At 40.2% G+C, this 20,759-nt stretch overlaps 1 protein-coding gene across 1 annotated transcript; it reads right to left on the bottom strand.

Moving 5' to 3' along the window:
- Positions 1 to 17,900: 17,900 nt before the first annotated feature.
- On the bottom strand, positions 17,901 to 18,572 carry LOC128659873 (oocyte zinc finger protein XlCOF6-like; the record flags this gene model as incomplete). The annotated part of the gene is made up of 1 exon (XM_053713452.1): positions 17,901 to 18,572. A coding segment is annotated over one exon (672 nt), but the record flags the coding sequence as incomplete, so codon positions are not given.
- Positions 18,573 to 20,759: the final 2,187 nt, after the last annotated feature.

A 20,759-nucleotide genomic window follows, 5' to 3' on the forward strand; every position in this document is an offset into this window, starting at 1 on the left:
GGGCCTTCAGAACCCAATTTAGGTGACTAAAAATAATGCCATGTGGAATAAAACCCCAATAAAACACATCAAAAGTGCTTAAAAGTGTCAATAAAGAGTATTTTTCTAAACAAAATAATCGATTGCCCTGTTAAAGTGATAACCAGTCTATTGAGCCCACTTAAATAAGCCTCTAGTTCTATACTAAGTTTCAGAACATGGCTTACCCTTCCCACATGGGGAATCTTGTCAGTCTTCTAGCATTATCTTGTCTTGACTAGAAAATAGATGACTGAAACATACCTCAAAGCAGTTAAGCCTGCAAACTGTTCCCCCCAACTGAAGTTTTCTGGTACTCCTCAGTCCTGTGTGGGAACAGCAATGGATTTTAGTTACAACATGCTAAAATCATTTTCCTCTCAGCAGAATTCTTCATCATATTTCTGCCAGAGAGTAAATAGCACAAACCGGTACTATTTAAAAATAACAAACTTTTGATTGAAGATATAAAAACTACAAATCTAACACCACATTCACTTTACCCTCCCGTGGAGATGCTACTTGTTAGAGCGGCAAAGAGAATGACTGGGGGGCGGAGCCAGAGGGAGAGCTATATGGACAGCTTTGCTGTGTGCTCTCTTTGCCACTTCCTGTAGGGAATGAGAATATCCCACAAGTAAGGATAAATCCGTGGACTGGATACACCTTGCAAGAGAAATAGGGGGGTAAAGCCACCCTGTCAATCTGCTCCTGCGATAGGCGTTGGAGATTTAAGTTGGACAGAAACTATTGTATAGATTCGCTATTAGGCTTAGTGTGGGGTTGGGTTTAATGCAAATTATATAATTGGGTGTAGTAACTAGCAAATTCCTCTCCTATGTGTAAGGATGTGAAACACTGCAATGATATATACTTTGAATGGGTGAACTAGTATCCTTATTCTTGCAGGACCACTCAGCCTCACATCATACCTCGAATTCCGTAAGACTTAACTTATTAGAATCCTGTTGTGCTCATCGTACTGAGGGTCTCTACTGTAGGGATACAGAGAGATACGGAGCCTTCACGCAACTTAGAAGTTATGTAAGCAGTGTACAGAGAATAGGCAAAGGTAGTTTGGAGTTGAGCTAAATTGAAATCCTTTGGCAAAAGGAACTTCATACACACATCTCATACAAAATAAAATATATACAATATTCATACACACCCGCAATCACACATGATAGAGATATATATGTTGCAGGATGAATGTCACAATACTCTGGTTTGTGAAGTATATGAATAGTTGGTAAGCTTAGGTAACATATAAATATAGTGCTAAATATGATACAGATCAGACAATGAGAAAATGTCTATATCTCAATTAGGTGATACACTATTAGACAGTTTGGCAGTTGATGAATTAAGCTGAGGAGTGACACAGGAATCGATACTGAGTATATTTGCCCTTAAGCACTATAAACATGTCTCTTGGGAGGAAGTCTGTATAACACCTGTAGGCAGTCTTTAGTAGGTGTATAAGGCAGTCCGTAGTACAAGTACACAGGCAAGTATAATACTGACAGTAAATAAGTAACAGATACAGACCAGGATCCGGAGAAATACCAGGTAAGTCTAGCAGAGTTAGCTATGGTGCTGTGACAGGAATACACAGCTTGCGATGTGAGAGGAGCAGACGCTGAATCTGCAGGACTGGATGCCGGGTCTGACGTCACACGCTGAACGGATCAGCAGGGGAAGTTTCAAGGAGGATAGAGAAGGTATGTCCCCCAATACCTTGATGAACGAACAGGGTCTTTAGGCAGGAGAACTCACAAACTAGTGAGTAAGGAAAGCAAAGATCTGAGCAGAGCTGCAGGGATAGGCTAGGTGTCTTCACAGGTTCTTGAGGAGATCAAGTGCAACAAATTACCAAGCATAGGTTAGAGTGAGGAGGGGCCTTAAATAGGGGTAAAGTAATCAAGACTTAAAGGAACAGTACATAGTCCTAACAAAACCCTGACAGGACACCCCCCTCAAGGAGCCGCTCAGCGGATCAAGGACCAGGACGGTCGGGGTTCCTACGGTGGAACAAGGACAGAAGACGAGGAGCAGACACATTGGCACAAGGCTCCCAGGAATCCTGTTCAGGACCAAACCCCTTCCAACTAACCAGGTACTGAAGTTGGTTGCGAAGGAAACGGGAGTCCAGGATGGATTCAATTTCATACTCCATATCATCCCCCCCCTGTGGAGGTGGCGACGAAAACTGCTGTACACCCCTGACCATGCCATAGGGTTTCAAAAGGGAGACATGGAACGTTGGGTGTATCCTTAAAGAAGTGGGCAAGAGCAAAGTCACTGCATTAGCATTGATTACTTTCGTAATCTCATAGGGCCCCAAATAAAGTGCACCCAATTTTCTTGTTGGAATTCTTAACCTGAGGTTCTTTGTGCTTAACCAAACCTTATCACCAACTTTGTAGTCAGGGGGTCTTGAACGATGTAGATCGTAATGGTGTTTCTGCGAAGCTTGAGCTTCCTGTAAAACCAATTTCAAAGAGGCAAATCCTTTAGCAATGGTATTCACCAATTCAGTGACAACAGGCATTGGAGAGTCACTCAAGGAAACAGGGTTATATGTTGGATGGAATCCATAATTCACATAGAATGGTGTTGTTTTGGTAGAAGAATTAAGTGAATTATTATGGGCGAACTCGGCTGTTGCCAACAAAGCATGCCAATTGTCCTGTTCTAATGTGCAGTAACAGCGGAGATATTGTTCTAATGACTGATTAGTCCTCTCTGTCTGCCCATTTGTCTGTGGATGGTATGCAGTGCTTAGTCTTTTAGTGATGTTAAGAGAACGACAAAGCTGATTCCAGAATCTAGAGGTAAACTGTGTACCTCTATCCGTGGTGATTGAATCAGGTAGACCATGTAGTTTTACTATATTATTCAGGAATAATGCAGCAGTTTCTGAAGCTGTTGGAAGACCTCTATGAGGTAGAAAGTGAGCCATTTTAGAGAATAGATCTACCACCACTAAAATGGTATTGTAATTTAGAGATGGTGGTAAATCTACAATAAAATCCATTGCAATGTCAACCCATGGTCTCTCAGGTATAGGTAAAGATAGAAGGTATCCATATGGACGGATATGGTGATGTTTCCTAGTGGTACAGACTAGGCAGGTGTGAACAAACTGAGTAACAGTGTCAATCATCTTAGGCCACCAATAAGTCCTCATAAGCAGATGCAAGGTTCTGTGGACCCCAGGATGACCCGCCAGGGGTGAGTCGTGAGCAGTGGCAATCACCTCATCCCTGAGAGCTGGTGGAATATATAATCGGTTGGCATGATAAAACAGATCATCAGAATGTTTACTTACATCAAGTCGATTTAGAGTAGGATCCAGACTTTGTTGTTCTTTCAAAGCAGATTTGAAATTCTTTGTTAGACATATGAATCTGTCTTGAGGTATAATAGACCGTGGAACTTCCAAGTTAGGTGGTCTAGGGTCTTTTCTAGATAGGGAATCGGCCTTAAGATTTTTTGACCCTGGTCGGTAGGTAATCACGTAATCAAAACGTGAAAGAAACAGACTCCATCGGACCTGTCGTGAAGTCAAAGTTTTATTGGACTTCAGATACTCTAAGTTACGATGGTCTGTAAATATGGTGATAGGATGGGTTGTACCTTCGAGAAGGTGCCTCCAGAATTCCAGAGCTGATTTAATGGCAAGAAGCTCTTTATCTCCGATGCCATAATTGATTTCAGCGGAACTCATGACTCGGGAGTAGTATGACACCGGGTGCATGGGTTCGCTTTGAGAGGGTCTCTGAGAGAGAACAGCCCCTATAGCATACTCTGAAGCGTCAACCTCAAGCGTATAATGACATCTGGGGTCTGGGAATTGTAGAATAGGGGCTGAAATGAACTTGCTTTTGAGAGTGATAAAGGAATCCTCAGCTTTCTGATTCCATAGAAATTTAACATCTTTCCGTGTTAAAGTAGTTAAAGGTTTGACAATATAGGAGAAGTTCTTAATAAATCTCCTATAGAAATTCGCAAACCCAAGGAATCTTTGGATTTCTTTTTTGCTAGTTGGAGTAGGCCAGTTGGTGATGGCTTCAACTTTACTAGACTCCATAGAGATGCCAGTAGGGGAAATGCAATAACCCAAGAAGGAAATAGTGTTAGTGTTAAAAATACACTTTTCTAACTTTGCATATAAATGATGAGCCCATAGGCGATCTAAAACTTGTTTTACGTGTGACAAATGGTTCTCAAAAGTGTCAGAATAAACAAGAATGTCATCTAAATAAATGACAATGCAAACATCTAATAGGTCGTGAAAAACATCGTTTATAAAACATTGAAATGTCGCTGGGGCATTGCATAACCCAAACGGCATAACCGTGTATTCGTAAAGTCCGTACCGTGTACGGAAAGCTGTCAACCATTCATCCCCTGCCCTCATCCTGATCAAATTGTAAGCACCTCTGAGATCAAGTTTGGTATAAATGGTGGCACCCTGTAAACGTTCAATTAGTTCAGGAATGAGAGGCAGGGGGTATCTGTTCTTCTTGGTACATTTATTTAACTGTCTATAGTCAATAATAGGCCGAAGACTACCATCTTTGTTTTTTACAAAAAACATGGCTGCCCCTGCTGAAGAAGTAGAGGGTCTAATAAACCCTTTTTTCAAGTTCTCATCCAAGTACTCTTTTAAATGAGCCAACTCGTGTTGTGACAAAGGGTATATGTGCCCAAATGGAATGGTACTACCAGGTATAAGATCTATAGGGCAGTCATACGGTCTATGGGGCGGCAATGACTGTGCCTCAACCTTGTCGAATACATCCGCATACTCATCATAACACTTAGGTAGAGTATGTTCAGTTATGAGACAGAGGGTATGTGAAGCAAAACAAAACTGCTTGCAAAACTGTGATGTAAAGGTAACAGAAGCATCCTTCCAAGATATAGAAGGGTTATGTTTGATTAACCATTTTAAACCAAGTATCATGGGGTATACAGAAGTAGGGAGCACATCAAAAGAGATCAACTCTGTATGACCTGAACCTGATACAACAGTAATAGGGATAGTGTGGTGTGTAATAGGACCGGAACTAAAGAAAGAGCCATCAACCAAACGGATAGCCAGTGCAACACTCTTTTTTATTAGTGGGATATTATTATTTATGACAAAAGCAGTATCCACAAAATTCCCAGAAGCTCCAGAGTCAACTACGGCCTGCACGTTTATCTTCAAGTGATGCCACTGTAAGGAGAGAGGCAGTGATAAGTGTGATGTTACTTTATTAACCATGTTGAGAGCATGTTCACTCAGTGGTGTCTTACCCTTTTTCTGTCGAAGGAGTGCAGGACAGTCACTGACAGTGTGGTCTTTTTCTGCGCAGTAGAGACACAAATTGAGTAATTTACGTCTGGCTTTCTCTTCTGGTTTTAATGGACCTCAAATTACAGCTACATCCATGGGTTCATCTGTGGACTTAGATGGCAAAGTGGAGGGGTAGAAATGGTATGTAGAATGCTTCTTAGTACTAGAGTCGACAGTAGATTTTTCAGACTTTCTTTCTCTAAGTCTTCTATCAATTCCTATGCAGAGAGTCATTAGGGTCTCCAAATCTTCAGGAATGATACCTCTTGCTAACTCATCTTTTAATGCATCACAGAGGCCATGACGGAACTGGTTCCTCAGTGCCGGGTTATTCCACAAGGTATCGGGTGCCCATCTTTTAAAGTCCGTTATATATTCTTCAACAATTCTTTTCCCTTGGCGTAGGGATCTTAAATTTGTTTCTGCTGTACTCTGTTTATTGTGGTCTTCATACAAAAGGGACATAGAACTAAAAAAAGCATCCAGAGAATTTAAGATAGGATCATCATTCTCATAAAAGGCGTTAGCCCAAGATCTAGCCTCACCTCTCAAAAAAGAGATGACAGTTAGGACTCTAATCCTGTCTGTGGGGTAGGATTTAGGCCTTAAAGTAAACAATAAGGTGCATGAATTTCTGAAGTCTCTGTACATAGACCTATCCCCATAGAATTTGTCAGGAGGACTGACCACAGGCTCTGATGTACTTTCAGCAACAGGTGGTTTGCTAGCAAGATGTTCATTTATAAACTTTCTGATATTTTGATTCTCCAGTTGAATCTCTCTCAACCCCTGGATCATGTTATCCATGCTCTGGGCTAGGGATCCAACCCTGTTTGCTAACTCACTTATATCCATATTGCTGGATACCAGTACACTATCTTTTTACAGGCTTGGTAATATGTAAGGATGTGAAACACTGCAATGATATATACTTTGAATGGGTGAACTAGTATCCTTATTCTTGCAGGACCACTCAGCCTCACACCATACCTCGAATTCCGTAAGACTTAACTTATTAGAATCCTGTTGTGCTCATCGTACTGAGGGTCTCTACTGTAGGGATACAGAGAGATACGGAGCCTTCACGCAACTTAGAAGTTATGTAAGCAGTGTACAGAGAATAGGCAAAGGTAGTTTGGAGTTGAGCTAAATTGAAATCCTTTGGCAAAAGGAACTTCATACACACATCTCATACAAAATAAAATATAAACAATATTCATACACACCCGCAATCACACATGATAGAGATATATATGTTGCAGGATGAATGTCACAATACTCTGGTTTGTGAAGAATATGAATAGTTGGTAAGCTTAGGTAACATATAAATATAGTGCTAAATATGATACAGATCAGACAATGAGAAAATGTCTATATCTCAATTAGGTGATACACTATTAGACAGTTTGGCAGTTGATGAATTAAGCTGAGGAGTGACACAGGAATCAATACTGAGTATATTTGCCCATAAGCACTATAAACATGTCTCTTGGGAGGAAGTCTGTATAACACCTGTAGGCAGTCTTTAGTAGGTGTATAAGGCAGTCCGTAGTACAAGTACACAGGCAAGTATAATCTTGCGGGTTTGACTTTGTATTTTAATAAAGAGCCCCCTAAGAAAGGCTTTTAAAGAGCACCATAGACAAAAGTCATCAACTGCACCGGTATCATTATGTTGCAAAAAGTGGAAAATTTCCTCAAAATTTGGTCTAAGAGCCAGGAACTACAAAAAAAGAAATCAATTCTAGAGTATGGATTATGTACCAGGGAAAAAAACGTGAAGTCCCTATCTGCAGAGTGAAGGGACCACCATTCATTAAAAAGATCTGCCTGAGCTAGGAGGGTAAAAAATTGTTGGGAAGTGGTAAATAGCGCTTTATCCCAAGTACGTCCCTGAGGGATACGTTTGTCAATACTAGGATCCAGAACCATGTTGAAGTCTCCCGCTATCAATAGCGAGCCTTGCTTGACAGTGTGTAATTTAGTGAGAAATTTCATCAGGTGCCAAATTTGGTTTGTATTGGGGCTATAATAGGATGCCAGGGTATACAATGAGCAATCTAATTTGCAAATTAGGATAAAAAAGCATCCTTGTAGGTCAGCGTACACCCGAATCTGCTCATAGGGGACATCTTTATGGATTACGATAGCTACTCCCCTTGCCTTTTTAGTATAGGACACTATTTGAACAATTGGGTATAAGGGAGACTTAAAAAGTAAAGGCTGGGGGGCGGAGCCAACTGCCTAACCAGCCAGAGGCATAATGCATGAGCTCCGGCTCTATAGCCTGACTTTGGGGGCAAAACTATGACTAAATATACAAGCTTATAATATTTCTGCAGATCCGATCCTATAGCCCATCATTACTCCAACACTGGACAGCTACATATCCCATTCAAGCCCGTTATAGGCTATCTAATACAACTACAGGGACGCAGCGGCTAGAGGTTAGGAGCCAGCAGTGGTAAGACTCAAGACCCACAATATTCGCACAGTGATCCACTGTATCTACCCAATTCACTGTACTAAAGTACCGGAGCAGCCTCCATAGCTATGTCAGTTGCACTACTAATCTCCGGCAACAGCAAGATGGCGGCCGCAGCAGACTAGGAGCTCGTGGCACGGGGCCTTATTGAGTCAGCCGTCCGACTCCTGGAGACACATCTGCCTAAGCTCTTTCCCACTGACGGCTGCAGTTTATCTACCCAGACGGTACAGGATCGAGCACTATGCAAGGAGGGAGACGAAACGCTGTTTTCCCCTACCAAAGCAGAGAAGGCTGGGGCGGAGGCCCCTCTTCATCTTGGAATGTCATGCCCACAACCACGCATCCACGTCTGGGAGAGACCGAGTCAGCACAATCCCTGCCTCTCAAGTACCTTTGAAAATTCATACTTACCTTTCCCCACTGGTTATTTGGCCGCCTGCCTCTCGAGTAAACAGCTGGGACTGGCATTACTGGGGGCTCCAATCTGTATTACTGTTGCAGATTGGCGGCTCTTTTCGGAGCGCTTACAGCAAGAGCAGCATGCTGCCTGCGGCCTCAGAAAAGGAATCAGCTAAATTTGAAATGGGTAGGTTCTGTACTCCCGGTCATGGACACGCACCATATCGCTGTTTCCTAAGAGCAACTGACCCCGTCTTTGAATTTGGCCCTGACAGAAGTTTTAGACTAGGGCAGTCGATATTACATATGTTCTCCCTATCGCATTTGATAGCCTTAATAGGTACTAACATTTTTTCAGAACACAACCAACATTCCTGCAATATACTCTTTAAATATGGCCTGTATGTTTATGGTGGACTTTCTATTGGTCAAAATCAAGCCTTTATGCTACAATATATACGCAGACCTTTGTGATGGTCATTAACCTGATGTATGCCTGACTAGCTTATATTTATATATGTCATCTGCCTGCTATATCAGTTGGAGTCTATCTTTATGTTAAGGCACATCAAGATAAAAGTCTTTCCAATTATCACATATGCTTATATGCCTAATATTATATTTTACCTTGCCGTGGGACATAGGGCCCGTGTCCACGTGGCAGGGTTGTTTAGTTTATGATGGCACAGAGCTTTGCTAGTGGATGTAGCTGACAATACTATAGATGCATATTGAGTTTATTATGGCGACCATTTAGACTCTCTGCCACAAAGCTGACATTGGATGAAATTTATAGTAAGATACTATGCGGATTGTAATGGTGTACAGTCTTTCACGGTATTCCTTTATAGTTTTCAATGTTTATCTTTCAAACTACATCTCTAACACTATGAATACAAAGTGCACAATCTGAGATTATTTGTTTGGTCTCCTAACATTATCCAGCAATATGCTCTGCAATTTCCCTTGTGATCATTTAGGGACTACTATTGTTGTCACCTCACATTTATCATTTTAGAGCCTGACACTTTGAATTGAATTGTATTGTGTTATTAATCCAACTGGTAAATTATGGGGCCATCTGTTTAATGCTGACGAATCAAACCCCAGGTATTTATACTGCATATTGTTTGCCGGATCACACTTGGCTTATTCTGAGCTTGGGAGCCTATTAGGATCATCATAATTGTGTATCTTGTTTTTGCTAAAAAGATAGGGTATATTTGTTTATATGGAGATGAGACTTCTGACCCTTTATGTATTCGCATCCTGACATAATATGATAACTTATTTGAGGTGATATTGGTATTCCATCTGCGACTATTTATCCACAGTACTATACATGTCTAACTATTATGAGATCCCCTAGAGATGAGAATTATACTCTTTTCCATATTTATTTCCTCATATCATATAGCAACATATCTAGGGGGGTTGTGGGCCTCATCGCCAGCGGCCGAGGCGGTGTGGACCTATACCCCTTCTTAATCATGAACAGAGTGTAGTATAATCTTGCCCCCCCTCCCTTTTGTGTTAGCAGAGGAAGTAAAACCACAAGGTAATAGTTTTCAAGTTATTATGACATCTCCTCCCTTCATAATTGTAGCTAATGATGGTATATCCCAAATGCACCAGGGGGCTCCCAAGGCCTGATAAGAAGTCTAGATGACTCTAGTATCTTCCAGTAAATTCCTCATAGTAACCCATTTCAATTTTTGGTGTAATACATGTTACCCATCGCATTCAACTACCACCTCCCCCCCCCCCCACGCTTAATATACTTCCTAGACTAGGAAGGTTACCTACGCGGTTTGTCTTGTCTATTCCGCAACCCCTATAGCAATTCTTAAAATCTATCATTGTGCTGATTATATCGCTCTTCCCTATCCAGCTTAGCATGCCCGATCAGCACTACCGCCCAGTCAAGTTTAAAGATCTTTAAATCAAATACCCTAGTTTGAGTGGTTCTTATACGTTTGTACATGCATTTATATCTTTTGTATAATTTGAACCATGGTTTAATGTTTAATTTTTCTTACACTATTTTGGGTAAAAATTGAGCATTCTTTAACTTTTTATATGTTATCTACAGTATCTGTAAAACGAGGACTAATATTAAAATGTAAAATGTTTAATTTTATATAATTACCCGCATACCTGTGGCTGTAGCATGTTTGTACATTAGGGTTACTGTTAGTGTCTTTGTCAATTGAATATCAATGTGTATACCTGAATTTTGTATTTTATAGACCCTCAATAAAAATATTATTAAAAAAAAAAAAGTAAAAGGCTGATTCTCCACCCAATGGGTATCCTGTAGAAAGATCACCTTGGCCTGCAAAAAGGTTAAGGAATGGAGAAAGAGGCTCCTTTTCGTAGGGGAATTAAGGCCCCTAACATTTTGGGAAAAACATGTGATGACCATTTTCTCGGGGAGAAAAAAAAAAGGGGGGAAAGGAGGGGGGAGGAAGGTAGAAAAGACTGAGGGGGAGGAAGAAAAAAATCTAGGTGGAAGGAGAGGGCAGTAGCAAGAGGGATCTAGGGAGGAGTGTCTAATGAAGCATGAAAGTTTAATTTGGACTTTACTATCCCTTTAAATAATCTCGCCATCCCAGAGCTTTAGATATTCAACACTATAATGTCCATCCTCAGAGTGTTTGTTTTACAATGACTTAGATGTTTCTATGTAAATCTGATAATCTTATTTCCCCTCTCACGTGCTGTACATAGGCACAGTTATCTGTTGTACTGAAGAGGTCTATATCTGTGTATTAGCTCTTGGGAACTTCATATCCTATATAATAAAAGGACAAGTATGTTTGTCTGAAGCTGTCATGCGCAGTGGAGACTGTGCGAGGGCAAACACACCTGGCATTTATCCGCAGCGCGAGACAGCTTCAGGAAGCCCCAGCACTCTCAGCTGTTATGTTACAGACGAGAGCTTCTGAAGCTTCAGGCAACTGCCGCATATGGAGCCAGAGCGCGATCGGTGCTCTGCCCCTATATGAGGGCAGATGCCTGATCGTTACAGACAGTGACACTGTGTGTTACCGCCTGTACCTATCTTCTGCTGGTGCCGGCGGGAGGCAGGTGGAGGGGGAGGGAAAGGGAGTTAGTGGGAGGGCCCTATGCTACAGAAATAAGGGACAGGCAGGGATGGGGCAGTTACACTACAGAAAAGGGGTTTGGGGGTGCGGGGGGGGTACTAAATGGTGATTGCAGGAGGGTGGGAGGTGGTAGGACCACTAAACAGAAAAAAAATATATATAAAAAATAATAAAAAAAGGTGTTTATAGGTACTGGCAGACAGCTGCCAGTACCTAAGGTGGCGGCAATTGTTAGCGGGGGGAGGGTTAGAGAGCTGTTTGAGGGGGGGGGGGGTCAGGGAGGTTGGAGGGTTAGGGGGATCTACACTGCAGAAAAATAAAGATAGAGGGATAGGAATTAGGGATAGAGGAATAAATGGATAGGGATAAAGTGATAGAGGGATAGGGATATAAGGATAGGGATAGAGGGATAGGTATATTTCTTTCCTTAAACATTTTGGCCCTTGTACATGGGGGCTTAAACACTAGTTATTCCTATAATCCTGTAGAGATTTTTTTTTCACTATATTTTTATACAAAAATCGATATACAAAGATGCTTTGCATTTCTTCTTCAATTAATAATATTATTTATAAATAAGAATATTTATATCTAAGCAAACACTTACAGATATAGTATACATAGTGATTGTAATACCAAACCTCTTTTTCTATGGTCTAAAAAGGTGAAGTACGTAAGGAAAGTATTCATAGCAACTTGACATTATACACCTTACAGTAAGATATAACTCCGGAATCAAAAAGAAGCCACTGCTGGACAGATATGAGATGCTGCTATGTGCACTTTTAGTTTTCAGGACAAAAAAATACACAAGTTTCAGACTTAAAGGGACAGTCAAGTCCAAAAAAAACTTTCATGATTCAAATAAAGAATGTAATTTTAAACAACTTTACAATTTACTTTTATCACAAATTTTGCTTTGTTCTCTTGGTATTCTTAGTTGAAAGCTAAACCTAGGAGGCTCATATGCTAATTTCTTAGATCTTGAAGGCCGCCTCTGCATTTGACAGTTTTTCATCACTAGAGGGTGTTAGTTCATGTGTTTCATATAGATAACATTGAGCTCATGTACGTGACAAGGTAATTGCAGAGGTAAAAAGAATAATCCTAGGTGAACTCAGGAGCGTGCATGTGTCTTCAGACAGCAGAGTTTGCAAGAACATTTATAGCATTGTTTTACATAGTTACAAACACTGATGCACAGAGTTCTAAATACATGCGCACGCCCCTAAGCTCATGTAATATTAGCTTCCTAGGTTTACTCTATAACAAAGGATACTAAAATAACAAAGCAAATTAAATAATAGAAGTAAATTGAAAAGTTTGGTAAAATTGCTGCTCTAGGGGGGCGGAGCCAGCAGCCGATGCAGCAAGATGTGCCATTTCAGAGCTCCTGCCATCTGCTCAATAAATCTCATAATTTTGACATTTTGAACACCCTTATACTACTAGACCTGGTTCCCAATCAGTCTGGGAATTCAGGATAAAAGGTTATGAGGCATTAATACACAATAGCTGACAAAATCAACAGAATAAAGGCCTCCCAGCTTGTCTGCCGCATGGAGCAAGCCGCCATACTGCAGGGCTTTTACACATCATCTGTTTTACTTGAGATACATCTCTAAAAGAACGCAGGCAGTTCTCTCAACCCCTATATTAAAGCATGGAGGAGGATTTCTATTCTACGATACTAGCTTTATTTACTGAATATGAGCGGCAAATACACCACAGATTTGATCGCCTCATGGAACTGATTGAGGCCCCTCTGACGCAACCCCGCAGGCTTACTATGGTGGAGGGGACACTTTCAAGCAATCTGGAAGGTGGCTTACAACCACCGGATGTAAATGCATTTGCCGGAGCTTTTGTTTTGGGAGAAGGGCAGCGGTATGCTGGTCCTGGAGAAGACAGGCCGAGGGAAGTCAAAAACCTGGGAACTCCAGAGGCAATAGACCCGCCTATGATAGAAACGGCTATGAAGGTAGTGGTTATCGTTACCACACAAGAAGCTGCAGAGGTTCATGATGGCGGCACCGATAGACGCACCCAGATGGCTACCGTTTACCTGGACAGAGGGGGAAGACCGGATGGCTCCTCTGCGAGAGGCGATACGGAGGATCGCTGGATGTTGATGGCCCGCTATTCTTTTGTTGCTCTGCCTCTCTGCAACGGCTGCGGCTTAGGGCTGTGGCCCACGACGGGGGGCACTTCAGATCTGATTCTTGCAGTGCCAGGAGACCTTCCGGATCTTGGTGGAGCTCCAAGAGTCGGGGTTGGGTAAAGTTATAGACTGTAAGACATTCTGTGGCCTGCTAGGCCTGACCTAACTCTACCCCAGAATTACTTCTGGCACCGCACCACAATTGGGGTCTGGGCCTATTGCTCCTGTTACTATACTTGTGCCGATACGAGCGACCGGACTGGTGTGGGGTAAGGTTGTGCGCCCTCTCTCAGTGTCTGAGTAAAAACTTCTGTTTCGCCCGGGTATATAAATGACGGTCTTTGAGCCTGAGAACTCACCTGACGGAACATTTGAAGGCATTGGACTTGTGTGACTTAGCTCCCAGAGAGGATCTATAGCGTACAAATGGGCCATCTTTTCACTATGTTAACTGTATGCTTTTCCTTAAGGGGACATTACCTGCAATGTAAATTTAATTGTGTATTAAGAGTCAGTTAATATTCCCTTGTTGTTGCATGCTACTTTGCCCCATGAGAAGGGTCCACAGCCATGTAATGTTATTATAACTGCTTTAACATATAATAGATAACTCAATAGTTAATATATGCATCTATGCATCAGAGAACTATTGCTTTAAATATCCCTTAGTACTTAACTCCTAGTTATTACCCCCTGGTATGCTGTTAGTGTCTTTGGGGCTCCTAACTGTGCTCCATTTGGGCTTGGGTTTAGAAGACAAACTTTACTGTGTTCCCTGCCTAAGTTTTTCTCTATTCCTGCCAATTATGGAGTCTATAGCAGACTCAGTGAAACTATCCCTTGCTCCATGTTACTTTTAGTTTCAGCTGCATATACATAGGATGCTATTATATAATTCTATGTCCAGCTGTTACCTTATGTGTGTGCCTTTAACTGAGCCAATTATGTGGGCCTGCTATAATATAGCTTTTTGCACCTATCCCCCTAGCGTTAACACACCAGGGTCCTGTGTTTGTTAGGCTTGCTTACATATTTGTGTTGAGCGCTAGATTTGCGGCTAAGCTTTAAATATAAATATGCCCCTCTGCCTAATGGCACTTTTAATGGTTATGCCTATGCTTTTAGGTTTCTACCGTGCTGGGACATTTATGCTTACCTGACAGTTTGGGTATGAGACTAACTTTTATAGAGTTTGGGGTTGCGGTATATGTTAATGCCATTATTTTAGTGAGTTTAACCAGTAGCCCTTAGAATAGCTCTCACTTTGAGGTGTGTACAGCACATGTAAGCAAGTACTTTGCTACACTTATACTCATTGCTAGATTGCTCAAAATGTGCTTTATGGTTTAGTCTTACACAGGACCTTAGTTCTGTGAATACTCTTTATCTCCTACTGGTTGTTCTAAATGCTAGCTCATTTAATTGTGACGATGTTTGTGGATATATGCAGGTGTGTACATATACGTATAATGAACAAAGTTTCATGTTTCTACTGGTCTAAACATGCTGTTTAACACTATATGCAACACTCCATAGAATACCCTGCTAATATAATTTTGATACCGGAGTGGAATATATATCTTCAATCATGGAGCAGCATGAAACTTTTATATTTTGTTAAAGATGATTGTCATGCATATGATGAAACCTTGATGATATGCTTAGTTCCTAAGAGATCACTAATTACTTAACTTCCTTCTAACACTTTAGCTGACCTAGGGATTTGAGCATGTTAACTGGGGCCCACTCAGGTATAAATGTTTAGTAACAATGTTATGTGGATAGTCAGGACGATAACCTACATATTCTAGCATTCTACTGTCATGTATGATTAATCTAGAGCTCTTGTCTGAAATGTATATTCTACTCTAGGTTGTCCATATGCTTAATTGTCCTTGGTCAGCTAGTCATGATGTTTTGTTGTTCTATCAATATCTTTGGGCTCTATGGTAGAAGTGTGAGTTAATAATAGCAAGATTTGTTGTTTTTCTTTTGGCCTTTTCTCCGCCCCCCCCCCCTCCCCCCCCCCCTTCCCCCTCCCCCTCCCCCCCTCCCTCCCCTTCCCCCCCCCCTCCCCTTCCCCCCCCCTCCCTCCCTCCCCTTCCCCCCCCCCCCTCCCTTCCCCCCTCCCCTCCCTTCCCCCCTCTCTCCCTTCCCTCCCTCCTCTTCCCTACCCCCCTCCCTTCCTCCATTCCCCTTCCTTCCTTCCCTCCTCCCCCCCTCCCTTAACCCCCCCTTCCCTTTCCCCTTCCTTCCCTCCCCTTCCCCCTTCCCTTCCTCCCTGCCCCCCCCATCCCCCTCCCCTTCCGCCCATTCCCCTTCCCCTTCCCTCCCCCTCCCCCCCCCTCTCACTACTCATTTCAGTGCGGTTGGGGAAGATCCCCTTCTCTCTGCACTCCTTTTTGGCAGAGTTTAGAAATCTCTGCCCTACCTGTTAAGCCATGACTAAGTTTTTTTATTTCCCTGCATTATTGTAGAATGGCTCACAGGGGTTCAACACAGGATCATTGATTTTATAGTGATTTCCTGTTACCTGAAGTTTACTCAAGATAGTGGTTTTGAGATTGCCTATGTTCTAATGGAGGCTCAGTACTAATGGTTATTGAACTAAAATATTAACCAAGAGAGGCTACATTCCATGTTTTCCTAAATGTTGATCTATGCAGAGTTTTCCTGATGCCTTTATTATGCTTTACTATTTTTGATATTGTATATGCTCTTTACAATCTGGGTTTATCCCTCATAAGTTGAATTTGCAATCTTTACTACTATCTATGTTGCCATGTCCTCAATTATTTTGTTTTACTTTTGGTCCCACGATTGGACCTGCTTGTCTGAGGAACTCGCAAAACCTATAAGACTTAAAAAAATGAGGTGCCCATCATGTAATGTCATGCCAGAACCATATTAGTTGTACAATGTATTCTGTAGATGAGACTGTTACCAATGTGTTATTTCAACCTCAATAAAAAACTATTATAATAATAAAAAAAAAAAAAATTGCTGCTCTATCTGAATTATCAGCGTTTAACTTTCACTGTCAGATTTGGCTTCTGTCTTTCATGTTTTCCTAATTATTCTGTGATATTGGGTTTTTAAATATACAAAATACTGGTCTGGATTACAATCACTTTTTATTTGCATGAAAAAAACATTGTATATCATTATATAGTAAACAGCGGCATTACATGATATATGCACACAATGGTATAAATATACCTAACACTTGTGCTCTTGATACAAAGGGATTTATCAGACATATAATGTTCCCTTTATATATACAGTATGTGCTATTATCAGTTCTTGTGGCTTCTAACTAACATGAAAACATCTAACAGACATAATATCAAGTTACAGAACATGACACATGACATGACATGTAGGTTATAGTAGCCATTTAAATTAAACTGATTATGATCACATGACACACATATTACATACCCAGTATATGTGTAGGTTATAGTAGCCATTTAAATTAAACTGATTATGATCACATGACACACATATTACATACCCAGTATACATGTAGCTTATAGTAGCCATTTAAATTAAACTGATTATGATCACGTATGTACTGGTTACTGATATTGTGTCTCATGTAATAAAATCAGTTCCCCCTCAGTAATTCCTCTGGTATATAACATGTACAATGCTAAGCATCTATTGCTATAAGAAAAGCTTTATCCACATGATGTGCACATTAAATATATATATCACAGATGTCAATCATTTGAGACTGATGTCCTTGTTTATATAATTTTCTAACACTCTATTCATATAAATACTCTTTATTCTGTAAATGTAATTATTTCTTCCCCTATGTAAATCAAAAATACAACTCTTAACACTTAATAAACAACACTGGGGGTGCTTTGGGGGTGAGTGGTTGTGTAAACTGCATAGTATGACGACGGATTTGTATATTCCTGTGTGGTGTTTGGATTCTATCACATTTATATGAGAGAAACTGAGCTGCACATATATAGAGGAACAAAGGACAGCAGGAGAGCACTTCCAATCTGGGGCTTTTATAACTGGGATTTAGAAAGTATTATTTACAATAGGATCCTTTTTGATGCTTCTATTTAGAGAGTTTGTTCTCTTTAGGATAATTGTAAAAAGATTTGTACACTGTGTATATAAAGTTTATTTGTGTGTAAATATTAGGTGTTTTGTGATACCTGATTTAAAAAAAAAACTGTTTCCACTTTCTAAACATGTGAAAGGTTTCTTCCCTTGTGAATCCTTTCCTGAGTTTTCAGATTACTCTTTTGTGTAAAACTTTTTCCAAACTCTGTACATGTGAAAGGCTTTTCCCCTGTGTGACTCATTTCATGAGTTTTCATTTCACTCTTTTCCACACTCTGTACACGTGAACGGCTTTTCTCCTGTGTGACTCCTTTCATGAGATTTCAGATGACTCATTTGTGTAAAACATTTGCCACACTCAGTACATGTGAAAGGCTTTTCTCCTGTGTGACTCCTTTCATGAGATTTCAGATGACTCATTTGTGTAAAACTTTTTCCACACTCTGTACATGTGAAAGGCTTTTCTCCTGTGTGAATCCTTTCATGCTTTTTCAGACTACCCTTTTCTGTAAAACCTTTTCCACACTCTGTACATGTAAAAGGATTTTCTCCTGTGTGAATCCTTTCATGCTTTTTCAGACTACCCTTTTCTGTAAAACCTTTTCCACACTCTGTACATGTGAAAGGCTTTTCCCCTGTGTGAATCCTTTCATGCTTTTTCAGATCACTGTTTTGTGTAAAACTTTTTCCACACTCTGTACATGTGAAAGACTTTTCTCCTGTGTGAATCCTTTCATGCTTTTTCAGATCACTGTTTTGTGTAAAACTTTTTCCACACTCTGTACATGTGAAAGACTTTTCTCCTGTGTGAATCCTTTCATGACTTTTCAGATTACTCTTTTTTGTAAAACTTTTTCCACACTCTATACACGTGAAAGACTTTTCTCCTGTGTGAATCTTTTTATGAGTTTTCAGATTATCTATTCGTGTAAAACATTTGCCGCACTCAGTACATGTGTGTGGTTTCTCACCTGTGTGAATTTTGTGGTGTTCTAGTAGATGAGACTTCCATCTAAAGCTTTTCTCACATTCTGTACATTTGAAAGGTTTCTCCTTTGTATGAATCATTTGGGTAGACTGTAGACTTTTTCCTTCTTTAATATGTTTTGAAAACTGGGTAAATATGTGTGGTTTATCCTCAGGGATAATAATTTCACTAGATAAGGCATAAATGTTGTCCTCTTGTTTGATGACTAAATTACTCTCTGTACATAATGATTGCTGCCCAGTTCCTGCCAAATCACCATCTCCTTTATACATCTGCTGTGATATCCCCAATGTTTGTGAATAGTCATTGGTGTCTAAGACTATTGGAGTTTGCGGTATCATTCTGATGCTTCCTGAAGTGAAGGATGGATATGAACTATTGACGTGTTTGTCTACATGAAAAGAAATGGAATAAAGAAAAATAAGACTGTTTATTCTTTATAATATAATCCATCTCAATAAAAAAACATTATTTTAATAATTTATTTACCTGTAAATCAAAAATTAAAAAAGGATGACATAAAATGTAAACATTACTACATCATAGCAACCTAAATTACTGATTACTGATGAAAACAAATTATAAGGCTCCATTAAACAAGGTGCGTGTGGATAATATTCTCAGCTAGAGAACAAGTACATCTGTATTTTGGGCAAGAGAGGTGGCATCCACCATCCTCATTTAACATTGCACAAGCAAGTTCACATCCAGGCCTGCCCGGCTCATGCTCAACCAGTTGGTGAGAACATGATGTCTTAATCATCAAAGACTAATAATCAGTGTGAGATATTTTGAGAGGGTAAGAAGCAGTGACCTTATGATAATCTTTAGCTTTCGACTGTGGTTGTTCTATTTATATAAACAGCCAAAAACTTTATTAGTTTAAGAATACTTACTGGAAAATTAAGCACACAAATCAGTGGTTGTTTGTGGGGTAAGGGACACTCACTGGAGGAGTTGTGGGTGTTCCACACATGTGAACAAGCTAGGCTTAAAGGGACATTATACACTCATTTTTTCTTTGCATAAATGTTTTGTAGATGATCTATTTATATAGCCCATAAAGTTTTTTTAAAAATAAATGTATAGTTTTGCTTATTTTTAAATAACATTGCTCTGATTTTCAGACTCCTAACCAAGCCCCAAACTTTTATGTGAATACCGTCAGCTACCTTTTCCAGCTTGTTCCTGTTTGTGTAAAGGGTCTTTTCATATGCAAAAGAAGGGGGGGGGGGGTGTCTTATTTGCCACTTGCAGTGGGCTTTCCAGCTGCCTTTTCAACAGAGCCAAACTTACAGCTTCTAAGTAAGTTTTTTTAAACAGTTTTATACTGGATTTTTATATCAGTATCTGTGCATCTTATTCTTTATAGTAGTGTCTATTACATGCAGTTATATGAAAATGAGTGTACACTGTCCCTTTAAAGGCCCATGATAACCAAATGTTTAAACACTTGAAGGTGATGCAGCATAGCTGTAAAAAGCTGACAGGGAAATATCACCTGAACATCTATATGTAAAAAAGAAAGAAAGAAAGATATTTTACCTCAAAATGTCCTAAGTATTTACATCCCACTGTAAAGGGCTTTAAGCAGCAAATCAGTATTCCTGTCACGGGACAGGCAAGGGAGTGAGCATTGTGCACCCTCATCTTATTTCCCTATTCAGTTTAAGGAAGTTTACTATGAAAACTCATGAGAGCTAAGTGAAGTCTCATGAGATCACAGTAAAAGAGTTCATGACCTCAGCACTGCTGATGCTGATTGGCTGCTGTTCATTTCATCCTTCTTCCTTTTTTTTTTTTTTTTACCTGCAGCTGGACAGCAGCTAAAGTATAACTTTTTACACAGCACTAAAAAATCTTCCCTTTTTACATAAAGATTCTCAGGTGATATTTTCCTGTCAGCTTTTTACAGTTATGCTGCATTACTTTCAAGTGATTTACCATATAAGTATTATGTCCCTTTAAGTGTAGTTATGGACCCAGAGGCAGAACTTTTTATGTGTATGTGTATATATATATATATATATATATATATATATATATATATATATATATATATAAGGATAAAATAATGGAGTGTTAAGGGCGCTGTATGTATCAACTACAAACTATGACCCTATGTCCCCATGAACTAAATTACATCACAATACATCAGTAGG

Source organism: Bombina bombina, chromosome 5 (assembly GCF_027579735.1).
Source record: "Bombina bombina isolate aBomBom1 chromosome 5, aBomBom1.pri, whole genome shotgun sequence".
In the NCBI taxonomy this organism is placed as follows: Eukaryota; Metazoa; Chordata; class Amphibia; order Anura; family Bombinatoridae; genus Bombina; species Bombina bombina.